Below are 17,737 nucleotides of genomic sequence, written 5' to 3'. Positions count from 1 at the left end.
TGCACATATGGTGTTAAGCGCCCTGCTGCAGAATGGGACATCGAAAGAATGCGGGAAGAAAAGCGACGACAGCTGTGAAAAAAGAAAACTGGTGTGGGAATGAAGTTTCAAGAAACCGAAGCGCACAGGGAGCAGGCTACCCGTAAAGGCTGGAACAGGTCTCACGTATTGCGACTGCTAAGCTTGAAAGACACGGCAAACACATCACAGGCATCACTTCGCCTATGCGACACGGGAAGCAAGGCAAAGAGAGGTGGAAGTTGGGGGGCAGCATCAGTACTGAGCTTGGGGCCATGGTCTCACATTCCAGGCACGCTGCTGCCTCCGTGAGAGAATAAACCGCAGAAATAACTCACCGCTGCTGCACCAGCCCTACCTTTGGTTCGGGGAAGAACCTGCTTTACAGTCAAAACTTCCAACCGCCGCTCTCCGACCTGCGGGGAGAGAACCACCACCTTCAGTAAAGGCCCAGACTCGCCCTTTCCCACGTTTTGCCCCCAAAACCGCGCCGCTTAACGCCTCGCGGCCTCCTGACGCCCTTCCCGCCGACTCTACCCAGGCCCAGAAAAACGGTTTAAAGGCCAAGCACCTCACCCTCTCCCCCGGCCTGCCCGCCAGCCCAACCACCCACCACCGGCTCCGCGTCGCGCCAACCCTGACGGGACCTGCCGCCGCTACGGCGACCCGCCTCCCTCCTCCGTCGCGCCGCTGTGACGTCATTGCCCGGCGACACACAACCCCCTCCGGTGGGAGGTGCACGTGGCGGCCTCCCCCTTTCCCGCCGCTCGGCGGGAGGAGGGGGCCGCCGCATACACTTCCCACTGTGCGTTTCCCCCCTCATTTCGTTGCTCCTCCGTCGTCACGTCAGCCTCTGACACCGCTCCTGGGTGCGGCACGCCTCGCAACTTCGCGGGAGCCGCCGGCCCGCCAGGGGGCGCTGTTCGCCGCCACGTCCCCGCGCGGTGCAGGTCGGGAGTTGTAGTCCCCGCCCGGCACGTGTGAGGGGAGGCCGGGCCCAGCCGCCGCCATGCCCAAGGTCCGGGCGAGCAAGCGGCCGCGGCGGGAGGGTCGAGAGGGCCGCGCCACGGGTGAGTTGAGGGGCCGGGCCGCGCTGAACGGCGGCGCACCTGGGAACGGAGGTCGGGGCCGGGGCCTGCCCCTCCGCGCTCAGGGGACGCCTCGGTGGGTCTCCTAAAGGGAAGGCGGGGGGAGCGCGGTTTGAGCCGGCAGCGGGATTAACACCGCTCTCCGCCCTCAGGCATCCTCTTCAACACCGGGGCCGGTCAGCACATCCTGAAGAACCCCCTCGTCGTCAACAGCATCATTGAGAAGGTTGCCGGGGGAGCGGGGCGGAGGTGGCGGGGGAGCGGGGACCCCCCCGGGCAGAGCTGGTCGCCGGGTGCCCGGCCTCTGCCCTCGCTGGGGCTGTAGAGGGACCTTCCTCCTGCACTCCCTTCCCGCCTGCATAACCCCTTTTTTAACTTATTTTTTTAACATGTGACTGCTTGCTCATTTTTCTATGCTTGGCCAAAGATGTCTCACAAATAAACTAGCTTTAAGGCATTCCTGTTCTCACCGTTTCCCTCTCCTCCCTTCCTTTTCACTCTCCTCTGCTCGCTGATCTCGGCTTTTGACTGAGCTGCACCCACCTTTCGTGATGAAATTAAGTCCTTGCTTGAAATCAGTTCAAGGAAAATAACTGAAAGTACCCTTTGTTCTTAGGCTGCCCTACGACGCACAGATGTCGTTCTGGAAGTAGGCCCGGGAACTGGTAACCTGACAGTAAAGATGTTGGAGAAAGTAAAAAAAGTAAGTGCAAATTTCCCCCCCCACCCACCTTCCCGAGCTCAAATCACATTGTGGCTTAGACTTTGGCACACAGAAGTTTCCTCATCTGCTTGATTCAAATAAGTAGAATTACTTTATGGCAGCTTTTCTTAACATTCACATAATTCTAGTGAGTTTTTAGCTGTTTGTGTAAGTCTTGTATGGTTTTGTCAAAGTACATTGCTGTTAATCCATTTATGTGGTAAGGCTTGCATGTTTTTGGGGAGGGAGGAAGATGCATAGCCCAGTAGGGAATTTTTAAGGCTTATTGAACCCAGTAGCAATTGATATTGGGTTTTTTTACAATTGGAATTTTAATCCCAGATAAGAGGAGTTATATAAAGTGACAAATATATACTTTGTTTTCAGGTTATTGCTTGTGAAATTGACCCTAGACTTGTTGGAGAACTTCAGAAGAGAGTCCAGGGCACGTGAGTATTAACTGTGGAAACAGCGAGCCCTTAAAGCAGTGGAGCTGCTTTGGCATAAAACTTTGGCAACATGCTGAGTATAACCACAGTGTATTTTCCCCCAGGTGTCTGGCAAACAAACTGGAAATCAAGGTTGGAGATGTCTTGAAAACAGAGTTACCATTCTTTGATGCATGTGTAGCTAACTTGCCTTATCAGGTATGAGCTAAACAACATGGAAAAACTTTTTTTCTTTTTAAATTATAATTGCCCAGAAGTTATAATAACCCTATTACTCTTTTCCTCAGATTTCTTCGCCTTTTGTTTTCAAGTTGTTGCTTCATAGACCTTTTTTCAGGTACGTGAAAGAATGGAACTCTATATTACCTGATAGAAAAAAAATAATTTAAAAATATCCCCAAATAAAAATCTTTGAGTTCTTAAAATATCAATTTGATGGATCGTAGCAGCACCAGAATTTTTCTGTAATATAAAATCTGCCAGTGCCTGGAAATAAGTTTATGCCAATGTATCAAGCACACGGAAAAAATTTAGTCTTGGCATCAGTGAGTGTCCAGCTGCTGAAAACAGGCTATTTACGCTAGTATTGTAACTAACCATTATTCCAGGGATAAGTAGGGCATTGTGGCATTTCAGATGCCTTCCTGCCAGAGAAAGGAAGAGTGGAAAGGGTAGGATCAAAGCCAAAACACTTCCTGTTGTTTGGTCTAAAAATATGACTGCCCAGGTACTTCTGTGTGTTGTTCAATGTGTCAGCAGTTCTTGATTTCCCTTACTGAAGCACTACTGTTAGTGACATTACTGGTCAATTTTTGGAGCTGGAGAGTTCAGGTTTGTAGGACTCATCAGGGAATTATTCAAAATTATTTGTTACAGTCAGGCACAAAACTTTGAGAGTAGCCTCTGTCTCTCTGATCCTGATCCATTTAGCAGTATAAATAATCAAATTCTATTGGAGCTTTAAGGAGATTTAGATGGTTTCACCAAGTTTTGTGGTTTGTTTTTTAACACACTCCAAGCTAATTAAGGCAGAATTTGTGTATGATGAAATCTTACTGCTTCTAAGCGCTGAGGTAAATCCTGTGTTTTCCAAGTGTTAGTTGGCTTTTGATGTAAAATTTTATTATTTAAAATTCATTTTCTTGTTTCTGTTATTCTCAGGTGTGCAATACTTATGTTTCAAAGGGAATTTGCACTTCGTTTGGTTGCCAAACCAGGAACTAAACTATACTGCAGACTCTCTATTAATACTCAGTTATTAGCTCGAGTGGACCATCTGATGAAGGTATGTCATTCTGCATTAGCTAACAGAGCTATCAGAGATAGCAGAACGTTTCTAGGAATTTGAGGATTTGGTGTTTATTCATACAGCTGCCTGACTTCTCCTGACTAACAGGTTGGAAAGAACAACTTCAGACCACCTCCCAAAGTTGAATCCAGTGTTGTCAGAATAGAGCCAAAGAACCCACCACCGCCTATCAACTTCCAGGTGAGGGTTGTATACTCTAATAACAACGTAACACACGAGTGATGATACTTAATTTCATTTTTCTTTTCACTTATTTCTCAGTTCCCTGTGCTGTTTTCACTACCAAGTACCAGCTATTCATTGGCATTTACATAATTCCAAAATACTTGTTCCTCTATTGCTCACGCTTGTGTTAAAGCATTACCCAAATGTGCCACCCTCAGTTTGCGTGCACCTTTGTGTCCAGTATTTCTGACAAAACTGAGGTACCGTTTCCAGGTCTGTTGGAGAGGTGCTACTAATAATGTCCCTTTCATCGTGGTTTGTATCTCCCAGAGACCCTTCTGGCTGATGACTTTGTTGGTTATGATCAAGGGAGTGTCTATGACAAGTCTTCTCTTTAGATGTGCGTGTATAATCTCAGAAGACAAATGTTACAGGATATTATTCTTAAAGTTAATTTTTAAAATGTTTTGATCTTCGAGACCATTTCAGCCTCGCCCAGGATTAGCCAGATTTTCTTCAGGTGTCTTCAGGCATTCTCAGCACTAAGATCTGGCCAATAGTGCCTAGGCACAAAAAAGAACAATGTGAAGGTTTTTGTGGGTGAAGTATTTTTTCCTCCACTTGTATTGCTTTGTCCAAGACAGGACTGGTTTTGTATTGTTGAGAAAGAGATATTTTCCTGAAAGATTTTTCCTTGTGTTCAATAGTGTTGTGAAATTGCCAATAGTGACTGTTCTTGTTTGTAGTAGCTGTATGTTCCTTTCGGTAAATTCTGGAATTTTTAATTTCAGGAGTGGGATGGTCTGGTAAGGATAGCCTTTGTTAGGAAAAACAAGACACTCTCTGCAGCATTTAAGTAAGTAACTTCTATTAAAGGAAATCTTTCCAAAGTTTGAGAGCCCATCCAGTTAACCATTTCTTTTGTGCAAATGCATAGCAGTGTTATATGCATGCCAGCACAGATAAACCATGATAGAGGATTTATGCTGAGGATCACAAGCTTTTTCTTTTAGAAGAAAACTCGGCAGCTGTTCAAAAAGAACAGCTCTGTGTAGTTGTTACGTTTTTTTATAGTAAAGATTAACAAGTAATCAAGTGAAAAAAAGTTAAAAAATCAAGTGAAAAAAAAACCACCTAGTTAAAGCTCAGTTTTCATTATAAACTTGTATTTCTTTCAGGTCAAGTGCTGTAGAACAGTTGCTGGATCATAATTACCGAATTCATTGCTCCTTACATAATACAGTAAGTTCCTTTTTTAATATATTAAGTTCTGTTTCTGTGTACTGTGGCCTACTTATAAGAGTAAAAAATTAACATGGAAAAGCTTAACATGTTAAAATTTTTCTGAGAGAGTTTGAGGGAGGAAGGAACTTCTTTTCTTAGAGAAAAATCTAAAAGGGTCACTAAATTACAGTGAAAAAGCTGTCTGTTATTAATATATTTGCTGTACACATCTCAAGGACTTTTACTGATCTAGTAAGAAAACTTTGTGTCTGCTTAGCAATACTGTTATCATTCATTTGTAGTGAATGAGCTGAGGTATAAAATTTCAGATACAAGAATAGAAGAATACATGAAAAAATACCACTTCTTTCTATCACTTGAAACGAACTATTCTAAAAGCAGGAAAAGAATAGATGATTTAAATGAACCTTCTTCTGTGCTATGTATAGAAAATAAATTTATCTTGTATTTTTCATCGACAGGAAATACCTGAAAACTTCAAAATTGCAGAGAAAATACAGACAGTCCTAAAAAATACAGGTTACTCTGATAAACGAGCCCGTTCAATGGATATAGATGATTTCATTAGGTATTTTTTTTTCTCTTTATGCCTTTCTTTTAAGCTCCTTCAGATTCTACCTGTATCTGTAGCTGTATGGCACAGATTAGTATTGTGTTACACAGGAACAGTACTAACTCTATTTTCCTCTCAATACCAGACACCCCTTGTTTCCAGTCCTGAACATGAACAAATACTTAAACCCTGTAGATATATTTTAACTGCTGCTTACAGTATTGAGAAGCAAGTAGCTGAAGATCCCCATTTCTGGTATTTGTGTACTAGATCCTTCTACATCTCCTCTGAAAATGGCTTTAATGGAATTGGTTATTATAATTTCCCTGGAGACTTATGCAGCCCTTCTCTGTCCGCCTTGTGGGTTAGGCTGTAGTATATTAGGCTCTCTGGCCACCCAGAGAGTGGTGGTGAGTGGAGTTCAATCCAGTTGGCAGCCGGTCACTAGTGGTGTCCCCCAGGGCTCGGTATTGGGGCCGGTTCTCTTTAGCATATTTATCAATGATCTGGACAAGGGGATCAAGTGCACCCTCAGTCAGTTTGCAGATGACACCAAATTGGGTGGGAGTGTTGACCTGGCTGGAGGGTAGAAAGGCTTTGCAGAGGGATCTGGACAGGCTGGGTCAATGGGCTGAGGCCAATGGGATGAGGTTCAACAAGGCCAAGTGCTGGGTCCTGCACTTGGCTCACAACAACCCCATGCAGCGCTACAGGCTTGGGGCAGAGTGGCTGGAAAGGTGCCTAGCAGAAAAGGACCTGGGGGTGTTGGTCAAGTGTCGGCTGAACATGAGCCAGCAGTGTGCCCAGGGGTCCAAGAAGGCCAACAGCATCCTGGCCTGTATCAGGAACAGTGTGGCGAGTAGGACTCGGGAGGTGATCATGCCCCTGTGCTGGGCACTGGTGAGGCTCTACCTCGAGTATTGTGTCCAGTTTTGGGCCCCCTACCACAAAAAAGACGTTGAGGTGGTGGAGCAGGGCCAGAGAAGGGCAACGAAGCTGGTGAGGGGTTTGGAGACTAAGTCTTATGAGGAGACACTGAGGGAGCTGGGGTTGTTCAGCCTGGAGAAAAGGAGGCTGAGGGGAGACCTTATTGCTCTCTACAACTACCTGAAAGGAGGGTGTAGAGAGGCGGGGGTTGGTCTCTTCTCCCAAGTCACAGGTGATAGGCCAAGAGGAAACGGCCTCAAGTTGCACCAGGGGAAGTTCAGATTGGATATTAGGAAAAATTTTTACACTGAAAGGGTTATTAAGCATTGGAATGGGCTGCCCAGGGAACTGGTTGAGGCACCATCCCTGGAGGTGTTCAAAAGATGGTAGTGACATAGTGACATAGTGCTGGGGGACATGGTTTAGTAATGTGGGGGGTTCTTTTGTATGGTTTTCTTTGGGTTTTTTGTTTTTTGTTAACAGAGCTAGGTTGATGGTTGGACTAGATGATCTTAAAGGTCCCTTCCAACCTAGACGATTCTATGATTCTATGTAGCATAATTTGGAAATTTGAATAATGAACTGCTATATTCTGCTCTTACTTCTGGTCAGTTAATTTAAGCAGCCACGTGAATCCTCTCCTACTTTAAGAGAAATTCCTAGCGATTTCTCAGTGTGACAAATAATACAGCTACTGCTCTTTAAAGAAACATAGCCTGGTAGGAAGCCGTACACTAACTGCACTGAAAATATACTGCATCTCTAAAATGGCAGAATTGCTATTAACTTCCAGTGTAAGATTTGTAACAATTCTTTATGGTAGTTGAACAGTAATGGCTGCTTTCATGCTGTTTTCCTTTATTCCTTGCCAGCCAGCACATCTTGGAAATGCCTTAATCCAAAGTATAAACTAGTAGAAATTGTAACATAAATATTTCACTCTTTCAGACTGCTGCACGGCTTCAATTCAGAAGGCATCCATTTCTCATAGATTCTACTAGAAGAATGAAAGATATTCTGTATTTTGCCACCGAAGTCTTACCTAAGACAGAGTGACTGCAATGGGACAATCTCTTCTTACACGGCAGTGGACAGAATACAGCGTGCACACTCTGGTTGTTATTAAAACCTTACACGCAATTTGTATCACAGGTGGTAGGCAAGGTGCTGCTGCTCTGTGTTTTAAAAGTGATAAATTCTTTTATGACTGAAGTGAAGTACTGGACTTCCACATGACAGTGTATTTTTAAACATACCCAATAACAAGGATTGATGCTGCCATAATTGAAATATATGTTCTCCAATCATGGACTTAATCTCAGTATATTCTTGCACAATACTCAACAGTACAACCCCTAAGTCTGGTCTGGGCAACAAAACCAGAATTGTATTCATTCCATTTGTTTGCAATTTTTGTTTTAAAGTGTATTTAAACACTTTTGATTTGAAATGCCTGTCTCTTCCATTTGTCCTCTGGTAGCTAACCGCATTCCAAGTCTGATAGTAATCTGCTTCTTTTGGAGAAATCCCAGTTTCTCAGAAACAAGAGCGTTTATCTTGTGGGCTGAGTATCATCTACAAAAACATTATGGAGGTACCTGAAACTACCAGGGTCATCTCCTTAATCCCTTCCTTATTACCATCAAACCACTATAGGAACCAGCAGAAACCTACCCAAGGGCCAGTGCTTATAAGCATAGCCAGAAGGGAGGCGTTTGTCAATGGTAAACTCAAGCAGCTATTTTTATAAGAAAACTGCTTCACCCTTCAAGGCAAGAAGGAGTTTTAGCATAGATCAAAGCTTTCATCGAGTCTGGGAGTAACGCATGCCTGTGTCCTGACAGAAAGACTTACTCAAGTGTCTTAATATAGTTTGGATTATAGATATTTGTTACTAAGGACAAAGCAAAGTTTTCCCAGGGAAGTTTGCATTAACCCTGCATAGCAGCTGCCAAAATAAAAATCCACTTTGGTCTGTCTAATGATTCAGGAAAACAGTAGCTATTAACTCTAGCATCATGCAGGGGCGAAGGCACGAGTCTGTGTATTAACCTTTTCATGTATAGCGTATCTCCTTCCATAAGACCACAGTAAGGGGAGAAGAGGCAAATTAGCAAAAACTCTTCGAAGATATAACTTCATTTAATACACATCCAGTGTCAGTTCTTTAAAAGTCATTGATTCACAAGCATGTACAGAAATATGCACTTGAATTTGCAGTCATGCTGAGAGGTTGTCTTGGAAAACTGAAGTGCTCATTGATTTTAGGATGTAATTAATTCTAATGCTGCTTCACTGCATAGAGAACCAATTAATGAGTGAGGCAGGTAGCCACCGCAATGTGTTCAGACTAATGCTGAAGGAACAAGTGCTGCAGATTTGTGTCACGTTTCCTAAATGCTTGTTTTACAGGACAGGAACGAAGTCTGAGTCCTGTTGAAGTAATTCCAGTCCATCACAGCAATGGGCTACAGCAATTCAAGTTCTGTAACCAGCCGTATCGGAGTAGATCTAACCTTTACAGCAGGCTCTGTCACAAAGGCTGTCTCATAACAGTCCCAAGAAAGCAGACGCAATTTCAGCTCGCATCTGCTACCTGACAGGGCACAGGTCGTTTACAAGGCTTAGCAAAAAGCTGCTGAAATTGGTCTAACTGCCTCTGTCCTCCCCCTGGTCACCTTTGGCAGCCGGTGTAAACCACAGCCTGGCTGCGGCTCTGGGCTTGCAGGGAGGAAGAGTAGCGAAGGCCCTGTTTCTCACGTAGGATGTCTCGCTCTTCAGAGGCTTTTTAGAAAGTAAGATTTCTCTAGAGCAGCTTCAAAGAAACCCGCTGGTATTATATGATAACCTGCACTATCACCTGCTAACAAAAGTTGCTGCCTTCTGTTTCATTGTTTTTTTCTTTTAACTGTAATGGATGAAGTTCTTAAACAAATGCTCAGAAAGATGTGTGATGTTTCTTTTAAGGCCTGCTGCCAAGCTAAAGTCAGGACAGTGCTCTGGGGAACTTCTTCCTGTATGACACATTTGTACAGAAGAGTCAGCTCCAGAAGAAAACACTCACTCTGAAATCAGAGGCCCTCGCAAAAGTGTAACCCTAACGTGCTTACGAAGTGAAACCCTTCCCGAAGCACAACAGAACTTTCATAGAAGTAAATTCTCATCTGTAGTTCATTTAATAGCTTAATTTATTAAACACATTATGTAAAATCTACATTGTTTCAGTTTTCATGTTTACACACAGGAGGATTTTTTTTTTTATTTTCCACCATGATGCGACAAGAGCTTCCCATAGCCTACCTTCCTATGGGAGATACAAACATTAAACACTACAAGAATTCCTGGCTCATTTAACTCTCTTTTCATTGCCTTCCCTTGATTTCCCTCCAGCCTGGCACAGACAAGCAGGCTTATGTTCCAAAAGTAATTTTTAAACAGTTCCAAGGGAAAGTCTGCTGATACAAACTCCTGGAAACAGGGAGAACTCCTAGAGAGGTCTACAATTCTTCATCTGACAAGAAGTTCTTACATGAAAGGTCAATCTTTTTTGGATACTGACTTGCAAAAATAACTCAAGTGCCACCACCTAAAAAGTGCTGATACACATGGCCCCATTTGTAAGAATTCAGTTACTTATGGGATTTCCATGAGCGCTAGGTAGAGGTATTGTGCAGAATCCCCAAATGATGCAACTCCACCCCACTTTTCAGCTGCTGGCACTGTACAAAGGGAAAAATAGGTATTAGCCACTTTTTTTTTTTTTTTTTTAAAAGCAACAGAGCTACTCAAACTACCTGCAAACTACGGTTAATGTACATGTAAGTTTGTCATGCATCAAAAGCCAAATTTTAACAGTATGTGAAAGGCCGGTTACGTACGTATTTAGCTCGATCCCTGAACTTTGTGACAGTTGTCCTGTCCGCACGCAGAGGTGAGATCGTACCTTTACTCTGACAGCATTATCATACCATACACATACTGTATATCTGCATTACCCTAAGATACAACTCTCCTCAGTACTTAAACATTACCCTTTATTATACATCAACTAATTTATATTTGTGGGTTTTTGTTCTTTTTTTTTTTTTTAATTATTACAGAGAGAAATGTTAGAATTATATAACCATTCAACATGGTATTCAAATAAATCTAGATTCCAGATTTTTACAAGGAGCATGGAATGTCCAGCTGTTTGTCCATTCTAACAGCTCTTGCAGTTCCTACTCGAATGATATGGCACGTCCTGTGAAATGAGACTAGCCACCAAAAAAAAAAAAGTCTCAAAACACATTAAAAATGTACACACACTAAAAGTAATTTATATTGACAAATAAGGAATGTTGTTCATTAAAGCTGTGCTTCAGAAAGAGGATGTTTAGGGTTAAGTAGCCTTCATCAAGGCACAGAATGGGAAGAGGAAAGCACAGCTGTCTGTAGAAGAGAACTTATGTACAACCACTAGTGAGGTGTGCATGCACGCAAACACAATTTTAAAACTGCACAGCTGGTCTTTGTAACAAAACTGAACATAGTCAAAAGGAAATACTGTGACTTCTTAATGGCCACAGTTTTACTTTGTTATTAAAAACGTGGCAAATATTTCCAAACATAAAATTCACAATTTGAATAAATGAACTATTTTAGACAAAGTGCTTCACAGATCTGAACCCTGCATGGTTGTGCTGTCTGGTCTAGAAGCATTTTGTAGACATCATAGGAGCATTTCACACAAAACTGAAAATGTCATTCAGGTGAATAAGAAAGAGGACATTTCCACAGACAATTCTAACATTTTTACACTTTCAAGTAGTTGAGTTCTTACGGCCGCTGGGTTTTGTAACAAATGTGTGCTACAGCAGTACGGGTTCGTGGATTCCTTTAGCAGCAAAGGCCCGTTTCAAAGGGCACGTGGTCTCTTCGGGTTGATCTGTTTACTGGCCTGTTCCTCCTCTTGCAGAGCTGCCCGGAAAGATTTCACTTTATCTTTAACGAAAAAGAGAGAATGAGTACTGATGTGCCTGCGCTCCATGTAGATCTTGAAACTAAGCCCTGATGCTCCACATCCCAGCCCCAACGCACAACAAAGAGCATTCCTCCACAAAAACAGCTGACACTACAAACTACAAGAGGATTGAGATAAGCTTAAATTCAATACTCACCAGAGAAACAGGTTGCTTAGCAACTTAGTCCCTTCTTAGATGCTACCCCTGTCTCTAGGCAGGATAGGTTTGGAAACTGCACAACTGCATTCCCAGCATGTAACCTGTTCACACTTAAATTCTGCTTCTCACTTACAGAGTCTGGGCAGACACACACCACATACATCCTTTTACTTCCCAGCACCTTCCAAACCATCCTCAAGAGGCACACAAAATTGCATTCAGTGTACGCTCAGTCACTTCTGTACATTTTAAATCGCGGCAGAGTAAATTCTACTCCCCCCTGTCTTTCTATGAATGTGAAAAGCACTTGTGAATTAATTTTGGAAGTTACTCACTGTAAATACATAAATATATCATTCATTTGTTTCATCATAAATGTAACGAGAACGGGAGAAATCTGAGAAAGGAAGTGTGGCACCCTTTTGTATTTCTATTTCTGTCCCGCTCCACTCCCCAGTAATATGCCCAAGAGCAGGTAGAAGGAAACTAAAGTGACAGCATAAAGGTGTCAGTCCCCAAGTGACAGGAATAAAAGCTGAAATATTCAGTGACCATTATGTGTCATGAGCAGAACACAGAAGATACTGGGAGAAAGTATTTTTGACTTAATAGTTCTTCCCTCCTGTAAAGCTATACCTGTATCATGCTGCCTGTAAAAATGCAAGGATCTCTTAGATAGCCTTTACCTCCAGTACCTTGTTTCAAAATCATTATCTAATAAGTTTTTGAAGAACAGGGAGTCATCTAAACTGTATTTTTTCGCTGCTGGCATCTCCAATTGTCTTCTTCTGAAGAGGAGCCATCGTCCATAAAAAGCAAAGGAATGTACCTCCAATTCTTTGCTAAGGTACACTGCTGCCAGTGCGTGCTTACAAGACAAGCAGGCCACATCTGATTTGCTTGATGTATTCTTCTAACTTACAGCACATACTCAGACTGAGTAAAAAGTAAGATTTTATCTTAAAAGGAGTTTTCTAACACAGATTAAAAAAAAAAACCACAAAAAAACCCACCCCTCTGCTCGCACCCCCACCTTTGAATTTTTACCAGTACAGCATGTCTCTTAGAGCCCAGTTACAGAAACTAAAATGAAAAATTCATCTCCATGAAGTACCAAGCTGACAGGCTGATTTTAGAAGACAAGTGGAAGAGTCAATTTTGAGCACTAAGAATTATCTGCAGTTTGTTTTTGCAAGGAAGGGAGGCTGACAAAATTCAGACAGAAAGGCTGCTAAAGAAAAAACTAATCCAACAACCAAGCTACTTGTAGCTCGATGCCCCTATTAAGCACAGCCTTAAAAGTGACAGCGGGCTCCATGCTACACTGCAGAATACAACAGAGCAGGCACTGGGAGTTCCTACTACTTTTTCCTCATTGCCTTACCTTCTTTCTTCTTACAGTTAATTTGGGTTTTCTTTTCCCTTCCTTTATTGTTTTGGAACAAGGGAAAAGAAAAGGAAAGTTGCAAGATAAGTTTATGCTTCATGGAGGTAAAGCAGATTTTTCCTTTAAACTAGGATGAACTTAGCACAGGCGTGAACTTGCTCTTAGGCAACAGAATAAATATTCCTTCCACAGGACACCGCAGGGCATCATAAGGGGAAAAAAGACCCTAAAACATAACCACACTTTTTTTTCTCGTCAGTACTACTGCAAGTCTCCGTGGTGTATGGAAACACACTGCTAGTAAGGCACACAAAAGCAGTCTACCTCTAAGCTCAGTCAGAATGTCAATTTTTTGCTCTAGAATTGCTTCAAGTTGGGTAGCGTAAGAGTCCACATCATAGTCAACTTCTTCTGTCATCTCAAGAAGAGCTTTTTCATCTTCCAGCCATTTAATAGATTCCTAGATAAAAGTTAAAAAAAGACAGCTAAATACATTAGCAAGTTTCAAGACAAGTTTCAAGGGAAAGAGCTGAATTAAACCTTGTCTCAAGATGACCACCTTTTTACTGTCTAATCATGTCAATATAACAAATTTCAATCCTCAAATGAAATCCTATTCCTAATTCAGCAGAATAGAAACCTTACTCCTAATTCAGCAAAATTGTATGTTTTCTACATTGTTTCTTAACTCCAGTGGTCATACCAGCAACAGGTAAACCCCAGCTATCCCAGTTCTCTTCAAATCCAGAACATTAGGTGGCTGTAAAGCTAAGAAAGTCAGAGAAACTAAGAGAACAGAACTTTATGTCACGGTTATGTCCCCTTAGGCAGGTATCAAACTTTGAAGTCAGGCTCCAATTTTAAGTATGGGCTGGTTGGCACTGACTATAATCACAGTATCATTACTACAGTCAGGGAGCCAAGATAATTCTATCCATAATCAAAACCAGTTTTGAGAGAACCTGTATAAAAGGAGTTATTTTAAGCTCACTATTTCATGAGCTAACTCTCCAGATTGATTACAGTATGGTAAAGGTTGGTTAAAGCAGCTATTAGGCACCTTTGCGCTCTGAGTATTACAAAAAAGAAGAGAAAAAAATCTTGCAGCAAAGAAGACTACAGCCAGGAGCTTAAAGAACCACGCAAAGAACTGATCCCATTGGAAATGCTTTGATTTTAAAAAAGAAAGCAGCTGACAGTTCTAGGCATGCTTGCCCTGAAATACTAAAATTAAGTCTTTCCCTCTGTGCTCAGCAGCTTAAGTAATATTGAAAGCACAGTCCAAATCCCATGCACATTTTTGGCTTTCAGGACAGATGGAGCTCTCATTGGGATAGGATTCATCTCATCTAATGTAAACTCATACATCCAAGACACAAAGGAAGACGAACACCTCTAGAGCACGACTCATTCCACTGATTGATTTTAGACATTTTTCTCAGGGAAGGATTTTTTGTATCAACAGTTTCCAGGAGGAAGCTGAAAGAGGACAACTTCTTCCTCGTGCAGCTGGTAGATTTTGTATTGGTGCAGCCCATCCCCACCCATGACATAAACTAACAAGCCATGCTGCAAATGAAGGGAGCCGAGGCTCAGATACATTTCCTTCCAGTGACTGCTGGGAGGAGCAGTAATCTCCAGCAGAAGGCCAGATGGACACACAGAGACAGCAGCATCTTAAATTCATGCAGTTTGTCCCTCCAGAAGCCACAAGCGTTAGCTATGGCATATGGCATATGACTTCACACTTCTGCGTATTTTACTTCAGGGCTAATGTTTCATAACAACTAAATCTCTACATCTGTTGTAAAATGTGTTATCTAGCATCCTGCTGTATTATGAACACACATCAATGTTCCACTAAGTTAGATATCTAAATTGAGGCAATGTGTGTATTCCCTACAGGTCTAACGCTCTGCTGTTCTCTGGCAGCAGAGGTGCCAGACAGCCTGCTGAAAGACTCTACGGTCACAGAAGAAATTCACATTTCCTTCTGAAAACTAGTATCTCATACTTATTACTGCAATTTATTTTGTGAATGTAAAAGGCTCCGTGGCACTACACGGCATGGGCAGTGTTCCTTCCAAAGACCCTGACCTAACAGCAAGTGAAAACCTTATGTATCTGTAAAAGGGAAGCAAACAGGCAGTCAGAAATATACGTGTTTTCTTCTGGATCTCAGTAGGAGACGTCACAAAAGCATACTCAGATGAGATACTTGGAGGGACCACTGCAGTATCATAAAGAAAGAGGACCAAACAGAAATGGTGCTGATAGAGACATTATTGTTAATTGCCAGCTCTGGCATAGGAATACTGGCATAGATCACACAGTGAAATTGAAAATTTCAAGACCAATCTGCGTAAAGTCCCTGCAACTAGAAAAACAAATGAAAAAAAACAACAACATACAGTCACTAATGCTGGAAAGGAACTACAACAGAAACTATGGTGAATAGTAGAAATAGTAAAAAGAAAACAGCAACTTTTCTTACAATAAACACAGTCTATTTACGAATGTTTGTTGAGAAGAAAATTTTACTAATTTTCTGGGATTATATAAAAATATGCTTCTCTTTCATACTGAAGACAAAGATTAGTGGTTATGGGTTCTGTCCCTATTTGTTTGCTACAATGGTCTTAGCATACTAAAACAATTTAGAAATGTCTGACAGCAGCAGAATGACCAGATGATATCCTACATCTTCAAGAGTATGCACTTTCATTGGGAAAACCCAAATTCCTGGATTAGGATAAAACAAAGCAGAGCTCCATCTTTTACCTGGAAGACAGCCCTGTGGTCTTCTACTACTTGCTCTTCCATTTCTACCATCTGTGACACAGCTTCATGGAAAGTAAACAACTGCGGAGAAACTTCCTCTTCCTAAAAACAATAGTTAAGCTTGTTAGTCTGGAAAGAACTGTGGCTACAGGAAATATATCGAATGTGATCCATTTCATTGCAGAACATGTCAAAAATAGAATTTAATACTTCTAACAGGAAAATCTCCAGAAATGAGCAGAGGGCAATAAAATCAAAGTGTTCACAGTGTTAAATATAATTCATATTCACTAAAAATTTCCAGCCAATAATCCAAGGGAATACCAGAAAAAAGAATATTCCACATTGAAAAAACAAATTAAAATAGTGGGAAGAGGAAGTCCCAAAGGAAGAATGCTAACTTCTTGTAGGTTTTAATGCCTACAGAAAACTCTGGTTTTCTGTCAGGCTTTTTGTTGTGCACATTGCAATTGACAGACAACTATTTAAAAAAAAAAGAGAACAGCAATTACATTCAATACATGTTAGGAAATCAAAATTAAATTAATCCTTTGGAAAAGCAGCAGAACAAACGTAAAGTGAGAAATCTAAAATGCATATAGTGGTCAATACATTAGAAGAATGCATAACGTGGTTTTACAAAGTGGGGCAAACAGGGCTTCTTTAGAAATGAACAGTTAACAATCAAGGGGGAAAGTGCTAGGTAGGCTGTAATTAATGTTTTAGCAAGACAGTATAGTTCTTTCTATGATGCCTTTGAAATATTTTTTAAAACATATTGTAAAGCTTAGTTTAATTCCACATGAACAATGAAAAAGTACAATATGAAAGGATATCTGGCTGCAAGGACTGTCCAGTGGGAAGCTCTGGGAATCACTAGCATGTTCTTATAAACCAGAGTTCTGGAAGAGACGGTTACTAAAATGAGGAATACAGCAGACTCATGAAGATGTGTCTGAGAAAGCACAGAGCCTTACAAAAAATAACTTAGGATAGTAAGGATTTTCCTTTTCTCTCTTTCACCAGCATTTTCACAAATCAAGTTTCAATCACTGCTGAACATTTAAGGAACCAGGACTAGAGCCAATAATCAGCAATGAGGGGAAAACGCCTTTTAGAAGATGCCTCAGCTCCCCACTCCTGCTGCCCAGGGAGACATGCTGGGAACATGATCTGGCTCTCTCCCAAACAGTGCACTGGGGTTTCAACCCATGAAAATCAGATGTCAGGAAGGGGAATGATGGGTGGCCAGATTTATAAATGTTGAGAAAGGCAAACTCACTTGAAATGGTTGTTGCGTGCAGGAAAAATAATGCTCAAAAAACACAACAGTGTTAAATAAAACAGGATACTTCTAACTGCCCAAAAAAAAGATGAAGCTATACTGGAAAAAACACAAACTAAAGAATGCCAGAGCCTAGACTAGACCCTGCAAGGACATTAAAAGCCCTAATCAGCAAGGAAGATAAAGAAAAGTAAAACATTATCCTCTCAGCCTTCAAGAAATGTTTTGAGTTTGGTTGTGGGTTTTTTTTGTATGGGAATGAACATAAGACCATAAAGTGAAAAGGTGAAGAGGCATGCTGTATTTTCTCAATGATCTCGCTAACAGGCTATAAATATATGCTACTCTGGATTTGTTCTACCACTGTATTTATCATCATCTCTTTCCGTGTAACGCTGTAAATTACTCACGTTTTGTTCACAAAGCAGTTTGAGATCATCCCTCTGAGGAGAGCTCCCCACACCCCACTGTGTCTCCAAGTCATCGATCTGACTGGGAGTGTGGTGTATAATGGGACGGATATCTCCTGCGGCACTAGGATCCACCGTCAGCTCCTTCACCCTACGAGCAGAAAATGTTTCGTTTGTAAATTAGTAACTTCCTGTGCAAAACAGTCACAACTGAAAACAAAGCTCTATGGGTTTATGCACAATTAATTCACTTAA

The 17,737-nt window shown here is 41.7% G+C and overlaps 2 protein-coding genes across 4 annotated transcripts in view; one reads left to right on the top strand and one right to left on the bottom strand.

Annotated features, from left to right (window-relative positions):
- The first annotated feature begins 1,027 nt into the window (after positions 1 to 1,027).
- On the top strand, positions 1,028 to 7,904 carry DIMT1 (DIM1 rRNA methyltransferase and ribosome maturation factor). The gene is made up of 12 exons (XM_074166187.1): positions 1,028 to 1,088; positions 1,259 to 1,332; positions 1,723 to 1,809; positions 2,197 to 2,258; positions 2,363 to 2,456; positions 2,546 to 2,595; positions 3,420 to 3,543; positions 3,655 to 3,747; positions 4,524 to 4,588; positions 4,911 to 4,974; positions 5,439 to 5,545; positions 7,406 to 7,904. The coding sequence occupies exons 1-12, from the start codon at positions 1,028 to 1,030 to the stop codon at positions 7,446 to 7,448; spliced, it is 924 nt and encodes a 307-aa protein (XP_074022288.1). The 3' UTR covers positions 7,449 to 7,904.
- A 1,719-nt stretch (positions 7,905 to 9,623) lies between these two features.
- KIF2A (kinesin family member 2A) overlaps positions 9,624 to 17,737 on the bottom strand; it is a 56,844-nt gene continuing 48,730 nt past the window's right edge. For all 3 annotated transcript variants that reach the window (XM_074166844.1, XM_074166845.1, XM_074166847.1), the window contains 4 exons: positions 17,483 to 17,633; positions 15,788 to 15,889; positions 13,331 to 13,466; positions 9,624 to 11,440 (listed from right to left, as the gene is read on the bottom strand). In XM_074166844.1, coding sequence (XP_074022945.1) covers positions 11,355 to 11,440; positions 13,331 to 13,466; positions 15,788 to 15,889; positions 17,483 to 17,633 — 475 coding nt within the window. In that variant the 3' untranslated portion in view covers positions 9,624 to 11,354. The remainder of the gene's footprint in view (positions 11,441 to 13,330; positions 13,467 to 15,787; positions 15,890 to 17,482; positions 17,634 to 17,737) is intronic.

This window comes from Numenius arquata, chromosome Z (genome assembly GCF_964106895.1).
Source record: "Numenius arquata chromosome Z, bNumArq3.hap1.1, whole genome shotgun sequence".
Taxonomy (NCBI): Eukaryota; Metazoa; Chordata; class Aves; order Charadriiformes; family Scolopacidae; genus Numenius; species Numenius arquata.
Note: the sequence above shows the minus strand (reverse complement) of the source record. Positions and strands in the feature narration are given on the sequence as shown.